Source organism: Bos mutus, chromosome 18, assembly GCF_027580195.1.
Source record: "Bos mutus isolate GX-2022 chromosome 18, NWIPB_WYAK_1.1, whole genome shotgun sequence".
NCBI lineage: Eukaryota > Metazoa > Chordata > Mammalia > Artiodactyla > Bovidae > Bos > Bos mutus.
In genome coordinates, this window is record NC_091634.1 from 7,831,699 (window position 1) to 7,858,551 (window position 26,853).

The window sequence follows — 26,853 nt, forward strand, 5'->3', positions numbered from 1 at the left end:
TTCTTCCTCTTTTTCCCGCCTTTTCGTTCCTCCACAGCTGATTGGCTACACTGAAGCCCCGCCCCATTTCCCCGCCTATTCTTGAGTTGACACGAGCGGGGGCGTGGCTTCAGCGGACGTTGGGCGGCCCGCCGTTGGCGGGCTGCGCACGGGAATCCCTGCTCCAGTCCCAGTAGCCCCCGGAGTCTCGCGCCCGCCCCGCCTGTTCCTCTTTGAAGCTTGTGGACAAGGAGATACTTCTGTAACGCATGCGCCGAGTCCAAGCAAAGCGCACGAAGCAAGCCAGGCAGACTGAGCATGCGTAGTCGCGACTGGGCAGTAGAAGAAAATGGACTCCGTTCGATGACCCAGACATTGCGCATGCGTCCTACCGCGGCTTGAAGCCGAACCTCGGAGGCCCAGGGCGCCGTTTTGCACATGCGCAGGAGGCTCAATGACAGTCGAGCGTTGCCTAAAGGTGAGGGAAAGGGTGAAAGATTGCATGGCCGGGGGTGGGCGGCCCTGCAGACTCATGCAGCTTTCCGAGCATATCCTATAAAGATTCACCTGACGCCTAGACCCCGCAGAGGTTTTGTCACCACAGGGCTTCTGAGCCCGCAAAACGCTCCCCCAAAACTCTTGCCTGGGACTCAGGCCAACTGAATAGTGTGGGAGGGGATGGACAGGAGGGCCTACGAGGCGGGCGGATGGGCTCTAACCCGCTGCCTGGGGTAGAAACGGCCCCTGGAAGTTGGGAGGCGGAGGTGGAGGGGGCACCTTTCCCCCAGATGACTTTTGACCTCTTCCCATTTCCCTCGTTTAGGCTGCGAGGAAAGGGTCTAGCCATGCTGCATGTGACCCGAGGGGTCTGGGGATCCCTTGTCCGAGTATGGCCTCTGTTGCCCTCGTTTCTCGGTCACTCCCGGGCCCTGTCATCGCTGGAGGCCAAGATGGGGGAGTACCGCAAGATGTGGAACCCCACGGAGCCCCGCGACTGGGCCCAGCAATACCGCGAACGGCACATCCCGTTCTCCAAAGAGCAGCTGCTCCGCCTCCTGATACAGGTACCGCCCGTCCCGGGTCCGAGAGCCTGGGGACTACGAATCCCGGCAGGCCTCGCGGCGGTACAGCCCTTCAAGCTATAGAAGAATGCCCTTGGCGCCCCCTGGGAATTGTAGTTCCTTTACCCTTTATGGGACTTCCCTGGTGGCGCAGACGGTAAAGCGTCTGTCTACAGTGCGGGAGACCCGGGTTCGATCCCTGGGTCGGGAAGATCCCCTGGAGAAGGAAATGGCAATCCACTCCAGTACTATTGCCTGGAAAATCCCATGGACAGAGGAGCCTGGTAGGCTACAGTCCATGGGGTTGCAGAGAATTGGACACGACTGAGCGACTTCACTTCACTTACCCTTTATAGGCCCAGGTGAGCGAGGAGTGAGTGGGAATGCTGGGGACTGACTGCCGAGATGTAGATGAAGCAGCGATTCCAGACTCTAGCTCGTTCTGGGGGCTTGAACAAGCACTCACACTTGGGTGGTTTTACCCTCTACAAAACGGGTATGATCTTCATCTTCGTCATTACAAGGACTACTCCCTAATAATAATTATTGTACCAATGAAACAATAATCATATTACACTGAGCTCTTATTATATGGCACCGTGCTAAGCATTTTCCGCATATTATTGAATAATGAACAACCCAGTAAGAGGTACCACCATCATTCCCTCTTTACAAAGGAGATAACTAAAGCAGGAGAAGGGCAGTGACTCACCTAAGGTCATGACTAGTGACTCAGATTTGAACCAAAGTGTACTGACTATAGAGCAGGGTGGGGATTAGGTGAGACAAGTAGATACTTGCTCAACCCTAAGAGCTTAAGTTCTTACCCCACTGTCACCTTCATACTTGTGATTATTTTTTATCATCATTCCTTCATTTAATAATTATTACTTGATGACATCACCGACTCAATGGACATGAGTTTGGGTAAACTCTGGGAGTTGGTGATGGACAGGGAGGCCTGGCATGCTTTGGTTCATAGGGTCACAGAGTTGGACACAACTGAGCGACTGAACTGAACTGAAATGCCTCTGTATGGCCTAAGTTCTATGCTGGGCTTTATCCATATACAGAAGTATATATATACACACACAAACACACATTTAGATATATGGACACATGTAATCACATCAAATTGTCACTATCGATTTTTTCAGAAAGAGGGTGTGATCCTCTGTTGCCAAAGGAAACAGACTCAGAGAGGGGATGGCATTCACCCAGGGCACTGAGGTAGAAATGCTAAAATAGTGGGTAAATCTGTGTGCTCTGGACCAGGCCTGGTCTAGAGTCTCAGCTTCTCTTTTATGGACAGTGTGGCCCTCAGAAAGTGACTTTCCTAAACCTAGGTGTCCCCTCTGAACAATGAGGGTTATAATTCCATCAGCCTTCTTGTGTCCTCTGGAGGATGAGATCATGCCAGCAAACAGTTCCTGGCACACAAATAAGCATTGTGTGACTGCTGGCCAGTAAGTATCAGAGTGGTAACTTGAAACCCTAGCTCTTTAAGCCATCTGTTTTTCACTCTTCAGGGCTACCTCAGTTTCTTTCAGTGAAATTTATCAGTTCTCTCCCCCTCCCCACCCCCCCAAAAAAACCCACAAAATTTTAAAGAGCCCAGAGCTCTGATTGTCTGTCTGGGTTGCCCAGGAAAGAATCCCAACCCCCCACCCCCACCCCTCCGCCCCACCATGAGGAAGGAGAGAGAGGCCTAAAGAGATGTTTTGCTTCCCGAGGTAATAGGAGTTCCATTCCACTCCTGCGGAGAAGGCTGCCTTGGAGGAGTTCACAGCCCACCTGGACTTTTGTACCTTGTTCCACTACCATCACGTCCTGACCCAGCTGCAGGTGAGAACCAGGACCCTGTGGCCCTGTTGTCCTTGTTTGCTTATCTGTTCATTCAGCAAAAATTCTCTGAGTGCTTACTTGGAGTCCAGCCCTCTTCTAAGCATCAGGGATGCAGCAGTGAACAGGACAGATGAAGCCACGCCCTCTGGAGCTGATATTCCAGGTGGGAAGATGATAAATGAATAAATAAGGGACTTGCCTGGTGGTCCAGTGGTTAAGACTCTGAGCTTCCAATGCCGGGGCTGCGGGTTCAATTTCTAGTCAGGGAACTAAGATCCCACACGCCGTGTTGTTCAGTCACTTGGTTGTGTCTGACTCTTTGCCACGCCGTGGACTGCAGCACGCCAGGCTTCCCTGTCCTTCACTGTTTCCCTGGTGCTCAAACATGCTCCAACTCATGTCCATTGAGTTGGTGATGCCATCCAACCTTCTCATCCTCTGTCGCCCCCTTCTCCTCTTGCCCTGAATCTTTCCCAGCATCAGGGTCTTTTCCAATGAGTCGGCTCTTCAGCATGTAGTGTGGCCAAATTGAAAACAAAAAATGTAAAATATGACACCCAGGAGTGGTAAGTGCCATTGAAAGTGGGATGGAAAGCGATGAGAAAAGGGCCTGATTTAGACAGGGTGGTCAAGGAAGGCTTCTCTGAGGAGGTGACAGATAAACTAATACCTGGGTGAACTGAGGCAGTCAACTCGATGGGTGTCTGGGGATGGACATTTCAGGTAGAAATGTCCTCTTTTTCAAGGAAAAACGTTGAGAAAACGTTCTTTTTCAAGAGAAAAGCAATTGCAAAGGCCCTGAGGTGTAAGGGCCTGGAGTGTTGGGGGAATGGCAGTAGAACTACTGGCTGGAGGTAAAGAGGGCAGGAGGTGACAGCAGAGAGGGAGTGAGGGGACACTGTGCCTGGCCTTGTGGGTTGTGCTGGAGACGTGGCTTTTATGTAAGCGAGCTGGGAGCCACCACAGGAGGGTTCAGAGCAGAGGCGGGTCATGAACAGATTCGGGTGTTAATAGGATTCTTCTGGCTGCTCAGCAGGGAACAGACCATCAGAGGCAGGGAGATACATTAAAGAGTCTATTATGTTTGTCCAGGTAAGAGATAATGGCAGCTCAGACAAGAGTAATAGCAGTGGAAGTGGTGAAAAGTGGTCAGGCACTGGTAATGGTTGGAAGGCATCAGCATTTGGCTGAGTGGGCGGGACCTTGAAGGAGAGAAAGAAGTCAGGGGGCCTCCAGCAGTTCATGCCCGCACCTCCTGAAGGATACGGCTGCCACTTACTGAGATGTGGAAAGCAGAGCAGAGACAGGTCTGCAGGGAAGACTGAGAGCTCAGTTTCGACTTAGAAATTTGAGCTGCCTCTTGGACAGCTGGGTGGAGAGATGGACTCAATGCCCGTAGTCTGGAAGTCAAGGAAGGAGACTGGGCTAAGAAACAGTCCTGGGAGGATCTAGACAGTACAACCTGCATGACCACCGGGGACATTAACTGAGCCCTGGGGAGTGAATGCTTCAAGATTCTCTCCCAGGAGCCCTTCAAGGACCAGATCTTTGGAATGTGCAAGGTTTGGACAACTCAGGCCTGCGGAATTAACCCTTTACTGCCCCTGCCCCCCATAGCTCCCCTCCTTGCTTTGGTGAGTAGCAGCTCTGGCTCCTCTGCATCAGGCTTATCAATTCCTTGCAGCACCAAGTAGCTGCCAGCAGCCCCATTGGCAGAAGAAGAAACCAAAGCTCCAAGAGGGCCCCGTTGAGCCCAAGATGAGGCAGGTCCCAAGTGGCAGAGCCAAGATTTGTGCTCCTGTCTGCTGGCCTCCAAGCTTTTCTCTGGGGCATCTCTGGCCTCTGGAGACAGGATTCTTTTTCTTTAAAAAGTTATTTTTAAATGTTATGCAAATGTTTAACCATATTGAAACATAGAATATGCAGCAAAGACACACATTCTCACTGAGGCAGCATATTTTATTTTATTATTATTTATTTGTTTGGCTGCATTGGGTCTTAACTGGCACTCGAGATCTTTCGTTGAGGCACTCTAGTTTTGTCTCATGGGCTTAGTTGCTCTGTGGCATATGGGTTAGTTTCTGGACCAGGGATCAAACCCACATCCCCTGCATTGCAAGGCAGATTCTTAACCATCGAACCACCAGGGAAGTCCCAAGGCAGCAGATTTTAAATGGAGACCCTGAGAGGGTAGGTAGAAACATCAGAGGTGAGTGAGACACACTGGGTTACCATTTGCTGATGACCTAAGACCCTTGAGGAAGCAGTTTGGAGCAGGCAAAGAACAAGAAGAGCCCCAGTTCAGACGCCAGCTTTGTCGTTCACTAGGAGTGAGGGCGACCTTGGCAGGTGCCCTCTCTCTGGGCCTCCTTTCCCTTGTGCATTCATTCATTGGATTCACTCAGTGCATGTTTACTGAGCACCTACTGTGTCCTGGAAGGTTCCAGGTCCCTGGCCTCAGTGGTGCGCCTGTGTATCTGCCTCATGGCATCACGTGCCAGGGAGAGAGACTGACCTTCCACAAGGTAAAGAAGTAAAATATATTAAGAAGTACTAAGTACCACAGAGAGAGTGCCGGATAAAGTATAGGACGCCCAGCTTATTCATTTCCTAATTCTGCCATACCAAATGAGCATCCACTGGACGGCTTAAAACAAGAGATCTCTTCTTTGAGAGTTCAGGAAGCTGGAAGTCCAAAATCAAAGTGCTGGCAGGGTTAGTTTCTTCTGGAGCCTCAGAGGAAGGGACCCATCCTATGCTTTTCTCCAAGCTTCCGGCAGTCCGTGGCTTGTGGACACATCACTTTAATCTCTGTCTTCATCTTCACATCACTTTCTTCTTTGTGAGTCCTTTTCTGTCTCCTATAAGGACACTCTCATTGGATTTCAGTTCAGTTCAGTCACTCAGTCGTGTCTGACTTTTTGCAACCCCATGAATCGCAGCACGCCAGGCCTCCCTGTCCATCACCAACTCCTGGAGTTCACCCAGACTCGTGTCCATCGAGTCAGTGATGCCATCCAGCCATCTCATCCTCTGTTGTCCCCTTCTCCTCCTGCCCCCAATCCCTCCCAGCATCAGAGTCTTTTCCAATGAGTCAACTCTTCGCAAGAGGTGGCCAAAGTACCGGAGTTTCAGCTTTAGCATCATTCCTTCCGAAGAAATCCCAGGGCTGATCTCCTTCAGAATGGACTGGTTGGATCTCCTTGCAGTCCAAGGGACTCTCAAGAGTCTTCTCCAACACCACAGTTCAAAAGCATCAATTCTTCGGCGTTCAGCCTTCTTCACAGTCCGACTCTCACATCCATACATGACCACAGGAAAAACCATAGCCTTGACTAGACGAACCTTTGTTGGCAAAGTAATGTCTCTGCTTTTGAATATGCCATCTAGGTTGGTCATAACTTTCCTTCCAAGGAGTAAGCGTCTTTTAATTTCGTGGCTGCAATCACCATCTGCAGTGATTTTGGAGCCCAAAAAAATAAAGTCTGGCACTTTCCACTGTTTCCCCATCTATTTCCCATGAAGTGATGGGACCGGATGCCATGATCTTCGTTTTCTGAATGTTGAGCTTTAAGCCAACTTTTTCACTCTCCTCTTTCACTTTCATCAAGAGGCTTTTTAGTTCCTCTTCACTTTCTGCCATAAGGGTGGTGTCATCTGCATATCTGAGGTTATTGATATTTCTCCTGGCAATCTTGATTCCAGCTTGTGCTTCTTCCAGTCCAGCGTTTCTCATGATGTGCTCTGCATATAAGTTAAATAAGCAGGGTGACAATATACAGCCTTGACGTCCTCCTTTTCCTATTTGGAACCAGTCTGTTGTTCCATGTCCAGTTCTAACTGTTGCTTCCTGACCTGCATATAGGTTTCTCAAGAGGCAGGTCAGGTGGTCTGGTATTCCCATCTCTTTCAGAATTTTCCACAGTTTATTGTGACCCACACAGTCAAAGGCTTTTAGGGCCCACCCTAATCCAATATGGTCTCACTTTGATACCTTAATTATACCTAAAAGACCCTTTTCCAAATGAGGTCATATTCTGAGGTTCCCAGGGGACAGGAATTTTTAGGGGACACTCTTCTACCCTCTAAACCCAGTTATATTTGAATTTCAGATAAGCTATGAGAAATTGTTCTTTTTTAAAGTAGAATTATGTCCATGTAAATACAATCCTTAAGTATTGCACAGGACATACTTAAACTGAAAAATTATTTATTGTTGATCTGGAAATACAGCTGAACTTGGTGTCCTGTATTTTATTTTTTGGCTAAATCTGGCAACCCTAATTAAGGAGAAAAAGAAAGGAGAGGTGTTTTTTGCAGTTTTAGGTGGAGTAGTCAGGGACAGCCTCACTGAGGGGGTGACATTTGAGCCTGAAGGAGGCCAGAGTGAGCCATGTGGAGATCTGTGAGAATGTAAGTGCAAAGGCCCGGTGGCTGGAGTGTGCATGGTGTGTAGGAGGGGCTAGAGATGAGTGAGTGAAGGGGCAAAGCTGGAGATGAGCCAGAGAGGGGCCCATGGCCAGATCCTTCAGGGCCCTATGGGACACAGTGAAGACTTGGCTTTGACTCTGAGTGAGGTGAGAGCCAGGAAATGGCTCTGAGCGAACAGACGTGAGCTGACTTCTGTTCCAAGAGGCGCCCTCTGGTGGTTGCCGGGAACAGACTGGGAGGTGAGGTTGGGAGCCGGGAGACTGGCGCGGCAGTCACGACTGCCCAGGAGATAAGTGGTCGGATCCTGGGTCTGTTTTGAATGGGTGCCATCAGGATTTGCTGATGGGTTGAAGAAAGAGAGGAGTCCAGGATGACCAGAGGCTTTGGGCCTGAGCACCTGGAAGAATGCACTTCTCTGACATGGAGAAGATGGGGGTGAGGGAGAGCAGGATTGGGGAGGAATTTCAGGACCCCCTTTGGGACACAGCGGGCTTGAGAGTGGACTTGAGAGGAGGGAGGTGAGGGCCCTGGAGACGGCTGTTGGACTCATCCAGGCAGAAGGCGATGGTGGTGTGGACTGGGCGGGGCTGGTGGGGAGGAGAGAGCCTGGTGGAGTGGCTCTCTGTTTTGGAGGTGGAATCATCGTGATTAATAAATCATGCAAGAAAAGGGAACAGCAGTGGTCACCCACCACATCCAGGTTTCTGGCTCGAAGCCATGGGCGGATGCGAAGTTCCCAGAAGAGAATCTGGTTCGCAGTGGACGTTAGATGAATGCACTTCTCCCTCCTCCAGCTCTGAGAGTCCCTCACTCTCAAAGTGCAGCTCAGCCCCGGGAAAGGCATTTCTCAAGGTCATTCCGTGAATTTGAGAACATGGCCCATGGGACCCGCTCTGTCAGCCTGGCTGGAAGGACTTGGACACAGGCCTTAGTTCTGGGCCCCAGTACTGTTCTGGGCCAGCACGGGCCGGCCCTCAGAGTTAGTTCCCATGAGGACTTGCTGGGCTCGATTCTCTACTACATCATCAGACACCTGGCTCCATTGTCTCGGATACCCTGGACTTTCCGTCTCCAAACCTTTGCCCAGGCCATTCCTCCCACTTGCAATGCCCCCTCCCTGGTTTCCTTCCACTAACAAAAGGTTCCCCTGACCTTGATGTGTTGTTCCTTAAGGCTGCCTCTCCTGAGAGACACACAGAGGGTGGGGTTTAGGGGCTGGTTTTATGGAGGGGTGCTTCCCTCTGGGGCTTGTTGGATAGTCTGGGACACATTATATGTCACCCTGAAACTCCATCTCTCTGTGAACAAATAGGCAAGCCACCTGGAAGCTTGCTCTTTAAAAAAAAATTGTGTTTTTTTTACATACTTACTTATTTGGCTGTGCTGGGTCTTAGTTGCAGCATGCAGGATCTTCCATCTTAGTTGTGGCACTTCAGGGTCTTTAGTCGTGACATGCAAACTCTTAGTTGTGGCATGTGGGGTCTAGTTCCCCAAACAGGGATCAAACCTGGGCCCCTGCATTGAGAGCACAGAGTCCTAACCACTGGACCGCCAGGGAAGTCCCTAGCTCTTTTTTTTTTTTTTTTTCATTCATTCATTCATTCATTCAGTCAACAATTTTGGGCAGCATTGATGGGTGCATAAGATGAGATGGACAAGGCATTACCCAGTTCTATGGGGACACTGAAGGTCATAGAGTTTGGATTTTATTCCAAATGCTATGAGAAGCCGCTGGAGGGATAGAGTCTGTTTATAATCTCAGTAAGCTCCTCGTGACAGCCACGTGGGAACTAGTTTGGACATGGTGGGAGAGTGGAAACCCGATGCACCTGTTTAGGTGCGAGGCAATGGTGGCTGGGACGAGAAGGCAGCAGTGGGATGGAAAGGAAGCTAGAGTCCAGAACGATTCAGAGAGTCTGCTGAATTTGCTAAAGATCAGATACGGGGGTGATGATAAGAAAGGAATCAAAGATGCCTCCAGGGTTCCTGATCAGCATCTGAATGGATCACAGTGCCATTTCCTGAAAGAAGACTGAGATGGGGAGGGGGAAGAAATGGAGAGTTTTCCTTAAATCATGTTAGATCTGAGATACCATTAGACATGGTATTAGACATTAGACATCCAGCTGGAGATGCCAAAGACATAATTGCCTATGAGAATCTGATGCTCAGGGGAGAGGCCAGGGAAGGTTGGGGGGAATAGCTTTGGGAGGGGGCATCCAGGATGGTTATTTTGCTGGAAGATGGGGATGGGAGGATGTGATCTTGTGGGCTTGACATGTTGGATTTGAGGCAACTGTGACATCCCAAAGAAATGTCAGGTAGAGAGTTTGTATTAGTTCCTATAAAGGCTTAGCTCTTGTAACAAGCAGACCCCACAAGGCAATGGCTTAAAGAAGGTGGAGGATTCTTCCTCTCCCATTTAACAGCCTTGTGGTAAGTTGGCCACGGTAGATGAGCAGCTCTGTTCCTCATGAGATGATGCCAGGCCCAGGTTCCTTCCATGTTGTTGCTCTGCCATCCCCTGAGGGCCCCGTCTTCATCTCTGTGGGCTCAGAACTCGGTTGTAGGCAGGAGAGCGTTCTAAGCTGTTAAGAACAAGGAACGAGTGGAAGGTGCAGGAGGGGCAAGAAGTATCTGTTACTTCTGCTCATATTCTGTGGATGAATTCTGGCCACACCTAGTCTCAAAGGAGGCTGGAAATGTAGTCTATCTGGGCAGCCCCACAGCCGCTGCCTTCTCTACTACTATGGGGGAAGGGGAAGTACTACTCTAATGCTGCTGCTGCTAAGTCGCTTCAGTCGTGTCTGACTCTGTGTGACCCCAAAGACGGCAGTCCACCAGGCTCCCCGGTCCCTGGGATTCTCCAGGCAAGAACACTGAAGTGGGTTGCCATTTCCTTCTCCAATGCATGAAAGTGGAAAGTCAAAGTGAAGTCGCTCAGTCATGTCCGACTCTTAGCGACCCCATGGACTGTAGCCCACCTGGCTCCTCTGTCCATGGGATTTTCCAGGCAGGAGTAATGGAGTGGGGTGCCATTACTACTAAACATCCCCACAAACTGAACATGGATATTAGGTCTAGAACTTAGAGGAGAGGTCTGATTTGGAGATGTGAGTTGGGTAGTTACCTGCATGGAGATGGTGTTTAAGGCCATGGGAATGGTGAGGCAACATATTGTGAGCTTGAGGGGAGAGACAGGAAGAGGGCCCCAAATCCAGCCTTGGGGTAGCCCATTATTTAAAATATGGGGCCAGGAACATCCTTACATGTACCCACAATCCCTCACACTCTGACCTAGTCCATTTTTCTTCTCTCTGACTCTCTCCTCAGGCCTTGTATGACCCCATCAACCCGGACAGGGAGACTCTTGACCAGCCTTCACTTACAGACCCTCAGCGTCTGTCCAATGAGAAGGAAGTGCTTCAGGCCCTGGAGCCCCTGCTGGCCCAGGCCAACTTCTCCCCACTCACGGAGGACACCCTGGCCTACGCTCTGGTGGTCCATCACCCTCAGGATGAGGTCCAGGTACTTGTCTTCCAGAAAACAACCCAAACTCCCAGGAGACCTTGGGCAGGGGTGGAGCCTTTGGGAAGCAGAGGCTGCTGGGAGCTGTAGTCCTGAACACTAGCCCATGTGGCACCTTTGGTGAAATAGAAAAAGGTGCCTCTTCTCAGGTAACTTCACTCCCACCTGTTGGAAAAGCATCATAAGCTACAGGTCTTCTTAGGACTAGAGACTCTATCACCATCTGCCTGCAAACTATTAAGAGAGCTGTCCTTTGGTGTGGGGGGTGGGGATTGATTCCAGTGCCTTTGAGGATATAGAAATCCTCAGAGGCTGAAGTCTCTTATATGGAATGGCATAGTATTTGCATATAACCTATGCATATCCTCCTGCATACTTTAAGTCATCTCTGATTATTTGTAATACCTAATACAATGTAAATGCTGTGTAAAAGAGTTGGTGATACCAGCAGATTCCAGTTTTGCTTTCTGGAATTAAAATTTTTTTCAGTCCTATAGTCGGTTGAATCAACAGATGTGAAACCTGCAGTTATGGAGGGCTGACTATAATAAATAATACAAAATACTCACCATTAAAGTCAACAAAATATGGGAATTCCTTGGCAGTTCAGTGGTGAGGACTCAGCGCTTTCACTTCTGGAGCCTGGGTTCAATCCCTGGTCGGGAAACTAAGATCCTATAAGCCGCATGGCACAGCCAAAAGAAAAAGTCAACAAAATACTAATAATCAAAATACTAAACACTGTTAGTATTATCATCAAAATACTAAAAATCACCACATTTTGGTGATTTTAAGTTGTGCTGTTTTCTAAAGTCAGACTTAACCGTCTCTGAAATTGGATTGTGACTTAGAAGCAGTAGTGTGGCATGGTTTGAAAAGTGAAAGTGAAAGTTCACTCAGTCGTGTCCGACTCTTTGCGACCCCATGGACTATACAGTCCATGAAATTCTCCAGGCCAGAATACTGGAGTGGGTACCCTTTTCCTTCTTCAGGGGATCTTCCCAACCCAGGGATTGAATCCAGGTCTCCTGCATTACAGGAGGATTCTTTACCAGCTGAACCACCAGGGAAGCCCAAGAATGCTGGAGTGGATAGACTATCCCTTCTCTAGCAGATCTTCCCAACCCAGGAATCGAACCGGGGTGTCCTGCATCGCAGGCAGATTCTTTACCAACTGAGCTATCAGGGAAGCCCCTGTTGAGTAGTTTAATTGACAATATATTTTCCCTTTTAGTTGCTTCATAAAATGATAGAGTACCTTAAAATCAGTGGCATTATAGATGCTAGGAAATATGGTCATGAAGATGACTATGACGTGGATGGTGCCATCTTGGATGGTGTGTCCTTGTGCAGTGTACAACGTGAACAACCATACATGGCTGTCTGTCTGCACACTGGATGATGATGAGTCTGGGAAGTAGGTGGGGAGGCAGAGGATCACTGGGGGTGAGGCATGTAATTCTAGTATCCTGCATACACCGTGGCTTATGCTCAGCTGCTTTTGCTTCCTTCTCCCTCCCTTTGGCAGGTGACAATAAATTTGGACCAGTATATCTACATGCATTTCTGGGCCTTGGGCCAGCGAGTTGGGAAGATGCCCCGTAAGTCCAGCGTGGGCTCCAAGCGTTTCTTCTTCAAATCACCCCCTGCAGAGAGGTGAGGCGGCCCCTGTTCCCCAGCTGCAGCAAGAGGGAGCAAGGTTAGAGTCGAGAGGGGACGGACAGGTCAGTGTCTGGATTTGGGTGTCTGGGACCTGGGTGGGATGTCAAGAAAGAAGAAAGGGTCAATGAAATACTGCCTCTTCTTCCCAAGGAGAAATAAGACCTGCAATTCTTAGGGGAAGAGAAGGGCTAGGGACATTTCTCTCCGTTTTCCAAATGAGGAAAACTGAGGCTCAGAGAGGGAAGACCACATTCTGAAAAAGTGGTACCACCAGGTTTCTGAAGAACACTATGTTTTTAACACGTAGTTAGATACAGATATTGTTAGGAGAGCCATATCGTCTCACAGTTGGCCAGGGGGCCTGTCAGTCACCCAATCGGTCTGGAAATCAGACTATCAAATATGGTTACGAATTCAGAGACAAAAACCAAAGACAAAAAGCCTCTCATATCCCTTAAACCAGTAATTCCACTTCCAGGAATCTATTCCAGGGAGATATTTATACTTGCAGACTGTCTATTTAATTATTTTAATTATCTGTCTCTCATGCTGGACTATAAGCTCCACAAAGGCAGTGACTGACTCATTTTGTTGTCTCTCCAGAGCTAAATAGCACTCCTTGGCACCTAGCAGATACCCTGAAATATATATAGAATTTGGGTTTGAACATTAACTAAAGAATTTTTATTCAGCTCTCATTTATCAAGTCCATAAAATCAGAAGCAACCTATGTGTCCAATAATAGGGGATTGCATCATGTTAGTGATCCCCTCTAGTTGGGCACTTAGCTTACTTCTGACTTTCCTCTCACCATTTTTAAGTAGCTTTTAAAATGATGGTGTGACTTCAGAGCCAGCGAGAATGACCTAGGGTTGGAGGGGGACTCCGGGGGCTGTTCTGACTGTCCTCGCCCCTCCATCTCTGGCCATCAGGAGATACTTTAAGCGGGTGATACTAGCAGCCCGAACGAAGAAGGGTCACTTAGTGCTGAAGAGCTTCAAGGATACACCATTGGAGGGTCTGGAGCAGCTGCTGCCCGAGCTGAAGGTGCGCACGTCCACCCTGCAGCGTGCCATCCTCAACGTCACACTGATCGTCTCGGGTGTAGCGTTCTTTGTCAACGTGGGCATGGTGGTGCTCTCTGACCTCAAGATGGCCACCTCCCTGTTGCTGCTGCTCTTCGCTGCTTTCATGGGCCTGCGGGCCGCCAAGGTACGTGACCCCCAACCAAGCCTGCCCTTTGATGGTCAGCTAGAGGGTCAGGCCACCCTGTCAGTTTGTTTCTTTTTTTTTAATGGATGATTCCTGCTTCGGGTTGGCCTTTCTTTCCCTTCCTTATTCACTCAACACAACCTTGGGAGGGTTTCTTGATCTCCCTGAGCCTCAGTTTTCTCATCTGGAAAATGGGCTTAATAAATAGCGAGACCCTCCTAGGAGGGCTATTGTGAGGAAGAGATGAGTGAATCTGTAATGAGCACTGGGTGCAGGGCTTGCACATGGCCAGTGTGACACAAGTGTTCACAGCCACTCACTGGGCACTTGGTGACGTGAAGGGTGTGTTTTAGAACAAGACTGCCTGGGTTTGAATCTAGTTCTACCATCTTCTAGCTGTGTGACCTATTCTTTTAGCGCGCGTGTGTGTGTGTGTGAGAGAGAGAGAGAGAGAACCATGTCATGTGGCATGTGGGATCTTCGTTCCCCAAGCAGGGATCGAACCCATGCCCCCTGCAGTGGAAGTGCGGAGTCTTAACCACTGGAGTGCCAGGGAAGTCCTAAGCTATGTAACCTTGAACAAACTGCTTAAACCTCTCTGTGCATCTCAGAAGCAGAGATGACAGTGAGTTGTGGTGGTGATTAAATGCATTAATACGCTGAACATGGAAAACAGAGGCTGGTGCACAGTACAGACGTGTCATATGAGAGTTCACCGTTACCTTTATTACTATTATTACTGACTGGGCTCTTGTCCGCTGAGTCTGGGCTTCCCCACCGCCGAACTCTGGGACCAGGGCCTGTGTTTTGAACAAGCTGCTTTCCTGATCCTGCTACGTGTGAGTGCAGGGCTGCCCCATCCAGTTGTACAGGTTGTTCATCATCCAAGGATTCATGGCCAAAGGGACAGGTGGTCGCTGGAATCCAGCTTGTGCTTTGCTTGCTGAACCTCAAGCTCTGCCTTGAGGCGGCTACCTTTTACTGATTCTCCCTGGGGTTGGCACTGGCCCCAAGAGTGCGAACTGGCGCGAATTGTCCATTGTACCTGATCATTCACTTGCTGGTTCATTGATTTTCAAGCTGTTTTCAGCCATCCCAACGGGCTCTTAGGAAGCCTGGTAATAAATCCCACAGATAATAACCAGGCTGCGCTGGCTGAGCAGGGAGCACTTCCTGCTGAGGACCAGGGGTCGGGTGTCATTTGAGGGAAGCTCTGAAAGGCGGGGATTGAGCCTGGTGGAGAAGGGGCGTGGTGAGCACAGCCTGGGGAATCTCACAGGGATGAGGTCTGGCGTGCAGGATGGAGAAGCAAGGCCCCAGAGGGGTGGCGAGGGCCTTGAATGCCAAGGCAGGGGCTCTGGGCTTCATCCTCAGGGCAGAGGGGAGCCACAGAAGGGCTGTAAGCAGAGAGGGAATGTGGCAACCACAGACTGGATCAGAGGGGCAGGGGGAAGAGGGTGTTGAGCTACTCTGGGGAGGACATGCGCCTTTTCAGCCCAGGGAGGACCATTGTCCCACCTCTCAGTGGCCCTTGGGGATGGAGAACTCTTGAGTCTCTTGGGCTCAGACACCCAGTTTAAAGCCCAGTTCACCTGTTCATTTACTGATCCCTTTTAGACATTTTTCCATGCCCCAGGCTGAGCCTCCTTAAGTTCATTCTTTTTTTATTTGGCTTGTCATATCTCCATTCTCCAACCACGGACTGAACCCGGGCCATGGCACCAAAGGCGCCAAATCCTAATCTCTAGACTACCAGGGACTCCCTCCGTGCCTTAAATGCAGGCCTCCCTGGCCTCTGTCCAGCTGCCCACAGAGCATCCATCTTCCCCTGAAACCCCCTTCTCCTCCCCAGCTCTGCATCTCGGGACAGTTGCTCTGATCAGACACCTGGGAGGCTGATTTTGCAGCAGGATATATGGCCCTCTTCCTACCCTTCCCCCAGAGAGCTCATCCACTTCCACGGTTTCCACAAGCTGCTCCCCCGTGCCTCCTAGATCCAGGAGCTCTGCACTCAAGTCTGGAGCAGCCACGTGGAGGACAGCGTCTCTCCCACCTGCTCCTCCTCCTGGTTCTCCATCTGTGGATGGCCCTGTTGTCCCCAAATCACTGACTAGACCTCTGGAAATTACCCTGCCCCCCAACCTGTCAGTCCTCAGCCTGTCCTTCCTGCCCCCCAGTGCTCTGCTCCCCAAGCTCCCTGTGCCCGTCTCCTCTCCTCTGTCTCGGCTCCAGCTCAGATCCTCTTCCTAGCCTTCCCCCACCCAGTGATCCCCTCTAGCCCATCCCAGATGGCCCCTGGGCTGGCCCTGCTCCTCCCTTGCTCACAACCTGGCCTCAGAGACACTGCTTCTTCAGCCTCATCTGACACAATTCTCAGCTTCAGCTCCACCAAAATATACTTGTAGCTCCTCCCACCGCTACTTTTCTCCCCTTCTCTCCCTTTGCATATGCTGTTCCTCCTTCTGAAACATACTCTCCCCTGGAGGAGGGCACAGCGGCCTACTCCGTATTCTTGCCTGGAGAATCCCCATAGACAAAGGAGCCTGGTGGGTACAGTCCATGGGGTCGCAGAGTCGGACACGACTGAAGCGACTTAGCACGCATGCATGCATCCTTTTGCTAGGCTGACCAACCCCTCCTCACCCTCATCTCAGAGGCTCCAGAAAGCCCTCCCAGACTTCCTGAGCTGAGGGGGCTCCTGTCATGTCCTGGTTCCCCGGGGAGGCCCGTGGGGCAGCCTGAGAAGGTTGTCGAGCTGGCATCCCAAAGATGCCTCAGGGCTGGTCCTGCCCTGGAAGGAGAGGCGTGGGGCCCGTGGACAGACAGCCACGTGCCTGACCGAGGCGGCAGTGGGCCCTGTAGGAACCCAGGGATGTAGCTGCTTGTCTGTGGAAAGCGATGTCTATCCTGAACCTTGATGATAAGACAGTGTTTTTCAAGAAAAGACTGGAAGCCACTTGGCCTGTCCCAAGGCCCAGAAGCCCAAGAGAGCAGGGCGCGCTCAGGGCAACCATCTGGGTAGACTGGGCTCATTCAACACGGGCTGCATTCATGGGAGAGGAGCAGGATATTGAGTGGGAGTAATCCCTGGGGCCAGGCCACAGAGTTTGGAGTCTCTGAGGGCACTAGGGAGCTATTTGAGGGTGTGAGCAGGGGAGGGGCAGGCTCAACTCTGGGGCTTTGCAGAGAGAAGGGAGTAGGGGAGACTGAGGCCTGGGAGGAGGCTGGGTGATGCATTAGGTGGGTTGGACAGGAGGGGACAGGGCAGAGAGGGTCAAGGCAGGAGGATGGGGCCAGAGAGTGACAGGCTGGCGAGGAGGGGGCAGGATGGTGCCAGGGCTCTGATCTGTGATGGCGTAGATGGTGGGGCCACCCCAGATACGGACCCCAGGGGAGGAGGAAGGAGGGACTGAGGAGTTGGATAAGGAGAGACACTGCGTTCAGTGTGGGCCTTGGTGAGTGTCTGAGGGACATTTAGCTGGCCAGTGGTGAGCCCTCTCCAGGGAGAGGTCTGGCCTCACGTGTCTGCCTCGGAATGGCATGACCTGCTCACTTAGCCTGCGAGAATTCCACTCCATAAGCCTGGCAGAAACAGGCACACAACCCAATGTATTTTTCATAACAGTCGCGAATGCATCCAATTCCTGCATCTTGCCTCCAACCAAAGAAATTGGCGATTCGTTCCAATGCAGGGACATAAACTGACTGTGCTGGCCTTGTAAGAAGAGAGTGCAGTTCACACAGAGCGTGTCATTGGGACCGTGCAGGCCATTTCAGCGATTTTCCAGGGCTGTGTTCATTTCAGAGGCATTTCACCATAGGTTTCCACGTAGGGTGGGCAACACTCTTTGGGCAGAAGATACTTCAATAACTAAGTACGTGTGACCTGCCAGCTTCTGTGCCATGTTTTATTAACTTCTGGTGCCCCTTCTGTCATTTGCCTTGGCTCACAGACAGGGCTACCCGAAGACTTAGGTTTTGGCCACAGCCTCACAGCTGGAGGGGCAGAGAGAGGACTGGCATCCAGGCCTGCAGGCCGCAGGGCCCAGCAACCCTGAACTCACTTGGTGGATGAAAGGACGAATCTGGGTGGATGAATCTGAGTTCGAGTCCCAGAGGGCACTGATGGGCTCTCATCTCCCTCTTCAGGGACAACAGGAATGAGAAAGGGGTCCAGGCAGGAGGGATGGAGGGTGGGGAAGGGGTAGCCAGTAGACAGCTGGGCCCCAGACCCGCCTCTCCCTCATCAAGTATTTGTTCTCCATTAACACTTCTCTTCTGGCTTCCCTGGTGGCTCAGCAGTAAAGAATCCACCTGCCAATGCAGGAGACTTGGGTTCAATCCCTGGGTTGGGAAGATCCCCTGGAGAAGGAAATGGCAACCCACTCCAGTATTCTTGCCTGGGAAATCCCATGGACAGAGGAGCCTGGCGGGGTCACAAAGAGTCGGACAGGACTTAGCAACTAAACAACAACAACACTCTTTACAATATTTAAAACCTTTCAAAAAATTTCAAACAAATGCACAGATGGAATAGTATGATAAGCTCCTCTGTTGTCAGCACCCAGCATCAACAATTAGTAACAATCAGGTTTCACCTAAAGACACCCCGCCCGCCCCTACCCCCCGCCCACCACCACTGGATTATTTTGAAGCAAATTCTACACATCATCTGGAAATACTTATATGTGTCTAGATGATAAGGACTTTAAAAAAAATTGTAATGAAAAGTGCCCAGGCTAAAACTCTTGTCTGTGAATCCTCGAACACATCCATTGTTACGTGGCTCAGATAAGCAAACCCGGGCAGCGGCCTCCGAGGCACTAGGGCCAGAGCGTGTGGGTTAAGCGTAAAAATACCTGAGCCGGAGAGGGCCGCAGAGGTCCCGGGAGCCCTTGGAAAGGGCGGTACCTGCCCGAGTGACCTAGGGGTGTGCGTATGGGTGGGGTTGTATATGGGTGCCTGTGTGATTGGGTGGCGTGTGTGTATGGGCGGGGCGTGGAGTCCCAGCAGGCCCCGCCCTCCCCCCGGATTTTGTCCTGCATGCAGATGTTCGGACATCGGCGCAGCGCGCAGGCGCTGGAGCTGGCGCACATGCTCTACTACCGCAGCACGTCCAACAACGCAGAGCTGCTCAGCGCCCTAGTCCTGCGCGCACAGGACGAGCACACCAAAGAGACGCTGCTTGCGCACAGCTTCCTGGCCCGGCGGCCCGGGGGGGCAAAGGGCCCGCCGGAAGGTAGGCCCGCAGGGGCCAAGAGGCCCCACCCCTTTGCAGCCCCTCACTTGCTAGGTCCTGCCCCGTCTCTTGCGGCCCTTTCCCCCTTAGGCCCCGCCCCTTCCTAACACTGCTGGGCGCAGATGTGGCCCCACCTGGAACAAACTCCACCCCGCCGCTACGGAGTGGAGAGTTCTCTTAGTCCCAGATGGCCTTGCCCCAGTGAGACTCCATCTCCACTATGCCCGCCTCCCAAACCCGGCTCGCGCTGGTGAACCGGATTCAACAGTCGGGACCCCTGACCCGGTTCCTATCTCGGTGGGCCTGCTCCTGGGATGACCTCAACCTCAACTGCGATAGGAGTCTTGGATCAGACTCCTGTTGTGGTATGCTCCCCACTCCCCGTCCGCTGCTTCCTATATGCCAACCCAAATACTCCCTTACTAGAGAGCCCAGATGGCTCCTCCCTGAACAAGAGTCCCTGGCTGGTCCCCGGATGAGAGCCCCAACGTTGAGCCTCCTAGGTTCTGTCCCACTCCGCTAGGCTTCTTCCAAACCCAGACACCTCTTATTCCTTGTCCTGCACCCTCCCCGCTGCCCACTCTTAGTCCTTCGGGTTGGTCTGACCTCACAACACCTGCCTCTCCTCCAGCAGAGACCTCCCAGTGGCTCCAGTCGGAGGTGGAGAACTGGCTTCTAGCCCAGTCAGGCTGTGACGTGGCCTTCAACGGAAAGAGGGCCTTGGCCCACCTGCAAGCCCTGCCCCCCACCGTCGGAATGTACCCGCCCCCGGGCCTCCCCAAACTAGACCTGTTGGCTACTATCTCTTCCCCCAAGTCCGCACCTAGCGATGACAACTCCTTAGAGAAACCTCTCGGCCCAGCCCAACCCAGCCACCTGGTTGGGAACTAAGCGCCGCCTCCTCCTTGACAAGCTGTCGATCATGGCTAAGATGCTTCGCCACTCCCCAACTTCCAATTACTCGTTACCACTTCCGTTATGCTGTTTTCTTAAACAAAACCGCCCACTGAGGCAGCCCGTGGTTGCCAGGCGCCCCTCTTCCGATGAACAGCCAATCAAAGCTTTTTGGCTTTGCTTCTGGTCCATCTCTTACTCCCTCTTTCATCATAAAGTTCTAAACATAGTTTGGCTGAGGAGGGAGGGCCAGCCAATCACAGCCGTGCAATGCTACACACCACCAGGCCCAGTTGTTAAACTGTGCCCCTCCGGAGGCCATATATCACTGTCTGTTTAGCCCGTACTGGGCAAAATGCCCATCATGTTCACCGAGGCGGAGCTCCAGCCTGCAGCCAATAAGAACCTTTTAGTCCGCTCCTCTGGCAAACTGCCAGTGAGACAGCTGCCAGGCACTATGAACCTTGGGCAGCCAGTTGTCCCTGCAGAGAAGCAACCAATCAGAATTTCTGAAGGAGACCTGCTCTTTCTATCAATTGCCGCTACTTATAAGGCAGGCCATTTGGTCAACTGCCCATCAGCTTGTCCAGGCTGAAGGGGTCGGGAGTTTTGTGCCCGGCACAAAGCTGTGGGCCAGGAGGAACCAGCAACCAAGGCTCATGTCCACTCAGGCCCCAACAACAAAACTCAGGTGCCTTCGCTGCCCAGGCCCCTCACCCTTTCTACAGAAACTACCTCGGCCTGGATCTTGACTCCACCAGTGCCCTGTGCAATATTTATTGGTCTATCAATTTCTCCCAAAGGAATAAATCATGTTTCATAAATCTGGATGAGTCAGAGAGCTGCAGGGGTTGAAAAGAAGGAAGGTTTCGGAATCCTGGAAAGAAGAGACTCTGGGTCTTGGGGGAATGCATTTGGGTGGGTCCCCAGCTTCCCTACGGCTTCCTTTGTGACTCAGCTGGTAAAGAATCCACCTGCAGTGCAGAAGACCTAGGTTTGATCCCTGGGTTGGGAAGATGCCCTGGAGAAGGGAAAGGCTACCCACTCCAGTATTCTAGCCTGGAGAATTTCATGGACTGTACAATGGGGGTCGCAAAGAGTCAGACACGCCTGAATGACTTTCACTTTTCCAGCTTCCCTGGTGACCCAGACCATAAAGAATCTGCCTGCAATGCAGGAGGCCTGGGTTTGATCCCTGGGTCGGGAAGATCTCCTGGAGAAGGGAATGGCTACCCACTCCAGTATTCTTGCCTGGAGAATTCCATGGACAGAGGAGCCTGGCAGGTTACAGTCCATGGGGTCACAGAGTTATAATGTACACGACTGAGCTACGAGCATGCACACACTGGCAAAGAAAGTTGTAGTTCTGGAGAGAGGCTGGGCTTGTAATTGCTGAATTCTGGGCTGCGTCACAGAAGAGGATCTTACGGAGGACCTGACTCCCTAAAACACTGGGTCTTCTGAACACCCGAGATAGAGCAGATTGTTCACTGCACAAAGACACACGGCCTAGGGGTGGGTTGGTCTAAAACCCGACCTCTCCCCTTCTCACAAGTGTCCTGATGTGAGGTTGAGCCTGGAGAAGGGGAGGGGGGAGGCATCTCATCTAGTTTTTACTAAGGTGTCGTGTGGACTAGAGGCACTGTTTGCAGAGGATGGGTGAAGAAGAGGGGCTGGGTTTCAAGAGGGAAATGGAAAAGTATCTTCCCAGAGGAAGTGTCAGGGAGGAAAAAAAGACCACTGTTAGCAATGAAGGTTCTTGGCCTTCTTAATCAGTTGAAATTGATAAAGAGGCCAGACAAGGAGTTCAGGCCTGCTATAGCGGGGAGAGAGGGAGAACAACTTCCCTTAAGGAGGGGCGAGCTGGTCCCTTCTGTGGGGTGAGGGTAAGGGTGTGTCCAGGGGTGGGGTGGAGGGGCGCTTAGGTGGTTTGCCCATCCCCTTGCTGGTGTACGTGTGTAGTGCCCTGCTTTTGCTCCTGGCTCTTAGGAAGTGGCAGTTGGGCTTTTTGGTCTGTTTGTATCTTATTGTCCAGAATTTGCCCCTAATGCGCATGCACGCAGTTATTTTTAGTCTTTCATAGTTTCTTTACATTTTGTAACTGGAGGAGACCGATTGGCCAGGTGCAGGCATTACTGCACTGCAGTAAAGGGTCTCAGGTCTCAGTAACCTAGAACAAGACACACATCCTGCTTGGTTGAGAGAGAGAGACCCCTTGGCCAAGGAGGGACGGCTGGTTCTTACCTAGAAGTACCTGAATATCTAGGCTGGGAAGAATCCTGAGTCTTGCACCAGGAGGGCTGGGGTCCTTCAGTCTGTGGAAGGGGAAGGGCCGTCAGGACCGCGGGCTCCTGTGTCCCAGATTAGAAGGGGATGGAATGAGTTCGACGTTCTGAAGGCTGAACTGCTGGTGATGGGGGCTGTCCCAATTCAGGAATGATCAGGCGTGAGTAGCCAGGGTCCCGGGAGGAGGAAGGAAGGAAGGAGTCAAAGGCAGACCCGGCGGCTAAACAGTTTTATTTTCTGTTTAAAATAGAAAAGGAGGAAGGGTGGGGGCTTGCGGGTGAGATGGAGGGGCCGGGAGTCGGCTGGGGAAACAAGGGGAGGCGCAGCCCTCACTCCCGCTTCCGCAAGTGGATGTAGATGATGCCGCTGGCCAGGGCGAGGGGGAAGGCCACCCAGGCCAGGGCGAAGCAGTAACCAAAGCTGCCCCCCGACGGGCGGTCCGCCAGAATCTCTTCGGCATGAATGGCGTAGATCAGCGCCCCGGTAAACACCGCCACGCCTGCGGGGAGACGGGAACCACACGTCACGCTGGACCCGCAAAACAGGACTGCATTTCCCAATAACCCATGGGGCAAAGAAACCGCCTGAGGGCGAGTGCGCAGCACCACTGCCTACTGGGAGTTGTAGTTCACTCTAGAGCCGCGCCTTGGGGGCTGCTGCAGACTGGATTTGGGCAATTTAGTTGATCTTTTTGGGCCTCCGTTACTCATCCATTACATGGGACGATAATACCAACTTATCCATCCATCCATTCAAGGAATATTTTTGAGTGACTTTACACAAGCCAAGCACACAGGTAGTAAATTAATAGAACAAGAGGGAACCTAGAAACGTAATGCTCCCCCAAACTGATAACTATGATTAACTTTGCTCTTTGCCCCTGAAGTAAAAAAAAATGAAAAGTACATAAAAATCCCTTAAGTGTCTGATACAAGGTCGGTCCACAAGAAATAGCAACTGGTTGACATTATAAGACCACTGCTATTATGATTTAGAGTTCTCTCCTGGTGTTATTTGGAGAAGGCAATGGCACCCCACTCTGGTACTCTTGCCTGGAAAATCCCATGGATGGAGGAGCCTGGTAGGCTGAAGTCCATGGGGTTGCTAAGAGTCGGACACGACTGAGCGACTTCACTTTCACGAATTAGAGAAGGAAATGGCAACCCACTCCAGTTTTCTTGCCTGGAGAATCCCAGGGATGGGGGAGCCTGGGCTGCCATCTGTGGGGTCGCACAGAGTCAGACATGACTGAAGCGACTTACCAGCAGCAGCAGCAGCCTGGTGTTATTAATTAGCTACCTATCCCTACTGGCCTCCCTCTGTTCCTGGGATCTAGATTATTCATCCACAGCCCTTTCCCCATCCCTGGCTCCTTGAAGCTCTAAGTGCAAGTTGCCCCATGACTCAGAGACCCACACCACAAACCATCACTGAGACACTGAAAACTACAAGTTCCTTAAGTCCCTAGGGCAGAGAGGTAGCCAAAGGCAGAACCTCAGGTAGTCTTTGTGTTGTGGAGAATTGTTTTCTTTCATTAGGTGTCCATTCTTCCCCCCCGCCCTCCCCCCATCCTCACAGGCCTCCTCCCTTCCTTTCAGTTCCCTGGGAAACCGTGCTCACTGGTGCAAAGCTGGCAGAAGCCAGTGGCATAGAATAGCCCTCCTCGCCGCATGGTGTAGAGCTGGAACATGAACAGGATGAAGGACAGACAGCAGAGGATGAGGGAAAGCACCATGAGGACTTGTACTGCCTTCAGCCAGCCTGCAATAAGGAGACAGGGGTGGAAGTTACAGCAGGTCCAGAGTTCAGCTCCACCTGCTTGCTCATCATTGCTCCCACCAACCGTTCTTCCATTTAGAGTCATTCAACCTCAGATACTCAGTAGTTATCACTTATATCAACTTTGATCCCTATAACTTTCCTAAATTCCCTGAGGAATTCTAGAAGCCATTTGCAGATTCTTTAGGATTTTCTATATAAACATGCTCACTGGGAATCGAGACAGTTTTACTTCTTCTTTTCCCATCTTTTATGCCTTTTATTTCTTTTTCTTGCCTTGTTGCATTGGCTACCTCCAGTATGATGTGGTATCGAATTGTGAGAGCAGAAATTCTTCCTTTGCTCTTAGGGAAAAAGCATTTAATCTTTCACCTTCTTTGACTTAGAAATTTAAGCGGATGCAGCTCTGCCCCTTTAGAACTCAGATGCATCTGACCCCACTTCTTTTGAACCTTGCAAGGATTCAGTCTCACCTCTTTAGAACCTCAATGTGTTCCACCCCATTGGAACTTGGATAGTGTGGTCCCAGCCATCCATTCAGAACACCTGTCCTGCCTCTTTAGGACTTTGGGAACATGTTCTTGTCTTCTCAGAATCTTGAAAGCTTTCCCCCAATTCCTTAAACCTATAGCATTGTAGCCTCCACTCCTAAATCATCAGGAGTGGGGTTTTTAACCTCAGCAGGTAAATAATCTTCCTGCAGGGCAGGAGACCTGGGTTCAATCCCTGGGTTGGGAAGATCCCTTGGAAAAGGGAAAGGCTACCCACTCCAGTATTATGGCCTGGAGAATTCCATGGACTATATAGTCCATGGGGTTGCAAAGAGTCGGACACGACTGAGCGACTTTCACTTCACTTCACTCTAGAACATGAGCATACTTCCGCGTCCCATCCAGAAAGGTGGGCCATCATACGTCAGCTTCAGTCACTCAGCATGGGGACCCATAACCTGCCCACTCAAACCTTGGGGGGTTCCCAATCCTTGGTCCCAGGAGGAGACTTGGGGTTATCCCTCCCTTCTGCAGACCCATCTCCAGCGCCCCTCACGCCTCACCGTTCTCACTGACGTTACTGCAGGCCCACGTTTTGTTGTCACTATTCCATGTGCAGTCGTACCAGAGATTCAGGGACTCCTTGCCGGGGAGAGTCCACCAGGACTGGGATGGGTAGAGGAACAAGGGCAAAATCAGGGAGACTAGGCAGGGTTGGGAAAAGGGCAAGGTGCCATGGGAAAGCATGGATTTAATAGCAAAGTGTGGGGTGGGGGCTTCCCGGGAAAGGGTAGGGTGAAGGCAGAGCTCACCAGGGAGTGCTAGGGCGAGGGGGCGGGGCCAGAGGGACAGGCGGCCCCCGTCCTCCACGTTGGCTTACCTTGTCCAAAGTGGCCACGAAAAGCAGGATGAGAATGAGGATGTGGAGGGCAGAGACCACCAGCAGGAGGAGAGACATGGCTGTGTTGGAAGCCTGGGGCACGAACGGTCACTTCAAGAGGTTGTTGGCACAGGGGCAGGTAAGATGCCTGAATCCTGGTGAGGAAAGGGGCTGAGTCCAGACTCCCAGGTCTAATGGAAAAGGGGGCTAGGAGCCCCAAACTTCTGGTCTGAGGGAGGAGGAGGCTGGGAGCTAGATGCCTGGTTGTGAAGGAGGAGGGAGCTGGGGGCAGGGACTCATGAATTTCCCAGGGCCTGGAGGGGGCCAGTGATAAACTTGGGTCCAGGAATGAGTAGGACTAGCAATTTGGCTCCCATCTCTGCAGAGCCCTGTCCCTGGGGACATATGGGCAAGGATGTGAAAAATTCCTATCGTTGCCTATTCAGATAGATCAGAAGCTGAGGGCTGCCCCCAGAGATAGACAATCTTGACTCACCCCACTCCTCTCTTGGGGTGGAGGGAGGAAGGGGGACCCGGTGAGTCATCCGGTCGGTGACTCATCTCACCACCCCCCCACCCCCCCGCCCCACATGCCTCCAAGCACCAGGGAAACCCCAGCCCCTGTCTATGCCCACGAGGTCCCCACCCCACCCTGCCCTGCCGCCAGACCAGTGTCCACTGGACACCTTGTAGGGAAAATGGACAAGATCCATGTTGGGCGTGGGAGAGGGCCTGAGAAGAAGGAGCCAGCCCTCATGACCCTTCAGTGTCCAGAAAGGGCTGCGGTGGGGTGGTGGCGGGTGGTGGCTGGATTGTCTCCAGACTTCGGTTGTTCTCACGAGAAGCCCTGACCTCAGGGTCTTCCTGGGGGAGTGGACAGCATAGAGTAAAACTACAGGAAGTTTTTGGGTGGGTGGGGGGGTTCTGCTGGGAACCCTAAAATCGGTCGGGCCCCACCCCTTTCCAAGTCTCCACCCCAAGTGCCAAGAGTTCACTTCTTAAATTACAAGGATTTCCAAGGTTCTTCCAAGCTGGCAGGGAGGTGAGAGTGGGGGTCTCCTTTCCAAACTGCTGCATACCCAAGTAAAGAAAGAAATCACAGGCTGAATAACGGATTGAAAACTTACCGAGAGCGGCAGAAGTCGTCAGATTTGAGTCCGGTCCCTCAATCGGGCCTCCGTGCCCCGCCCTTCTCTTCCCTCCTTCCACCCTCTCGAGGCCCCCGCCTCTCACCGCCTTTCTCCCTCCCTCCGTCTCTCTGGCTCTCTCTCTCTTTCTTCCCTCCAATTCCGGAACCCTCTCTTCCCCCCTCTTTCTTTTTCTCGCCTTCTGCCTCTTGTCTCTCTCTCCTGTCCTCACGGTCTGTACCTCGATCCTGCTCCCTCTCTCCTCATTCTCCTGCTTTCTCTTTCTCTGGCCCTTTCAATATATACTGACCCTTTTATACCCACCCTCACCGCGCCCAGCTGAGGTCGACAGCCAGAGGGAGGGACCAGGCACTCGCGTTCCTTCGTTCCTCCTTTTCTGGGCCCCCACCCACTGCCCCGACAGGCATCTTTTGGGGCT

The 26,853-nt window shown here is 51.7% G+C and overlaps 2 protein-coding genes and 1 long non-coding RNA gene across 4 annotated transcripts; 1 reads left to right on the forward strand and 2 right to left on the reverse strand.

Moving 5' to 3' along the window:
• Window positions 1-145: 145 nt before the first annotated feature.
• TMEM143 (transmembrane protein 143) lies at window positions 146-21,663 on the forward strand. Of its 2 annotated transcripts, none has more exons than XM_070387411.1 (8): window positions 146-457; window positions 803-1,043; window positions 2,781-2,885; window positions 10,650-10,844; window positions 12,373-12,500; window positions 13,439-13,718; window positions 18,768-18,957; window positions 19,589-21,663. In XM_070387411.1, exons 2-8 carry the CDS (start codon window positions 825-827, stop codon window positions 19,846-19,848), a joined length of 1,377 nt encoding a protein of 458 aa, XP_070243512.1. In that variant the 5' UTR covers window positions 146-457; window positions 803-824; the 3' UTR covers window positions 19,849-21,663. The 2 variants fall into 2 exon arrangements, with proteins under 2 accessions (XP_070243512.1, XP_070243513.1); XM_070387412.1 differs by having other exon boundaries at window positions 19,592-21,663.
• Window positions 9,530-22,233, reverse strand: LOC138991751 (uncharacterized). Its single transcript, XR_011467615.1, has 3 exons — window positions 22,096-22,233; window positions 11,414-11,519; window positions 9,530-9,904 (listed from the first exon to the last, which is right to left on the reverse strand). It is a non-coding gene; the product is annotated as an uncharacterized lncRNA (long non-coding RNA).
• Window positions 22,234-22,350: 117 nt separating this feature from the next.
• On the reverse strand, window positions 22,351-26,572 carry EMP3 (epithelial membrane protein 3 (MAM blood group)). The gene is made up of 5 exons (XM_005895396.3): window positions 26,415-26,572; window positions 25,288-25,442; window positions 24,971-25,073; window positions 23,758-23,898; window positions 22,351-22,636 (listed from the first exon to the last, which is right to left on the reverse strand). The coding sequence occupies exons 2-5, from the start codon at window positions 25,363-25,365 to the stop codon at window positions 22,467-22,469; spliced, it is 492 nt and encodes a 163-aa protein (XP_005895458.1). The 5' UTR covers window positions 25,366-25,442; window positions 26,415-26,572; the 3' UTR covers window positions 22,351-22,466.
• Between the last annotated feature and the right edge of the window lie 281 nt (window positions 26,573-26,853).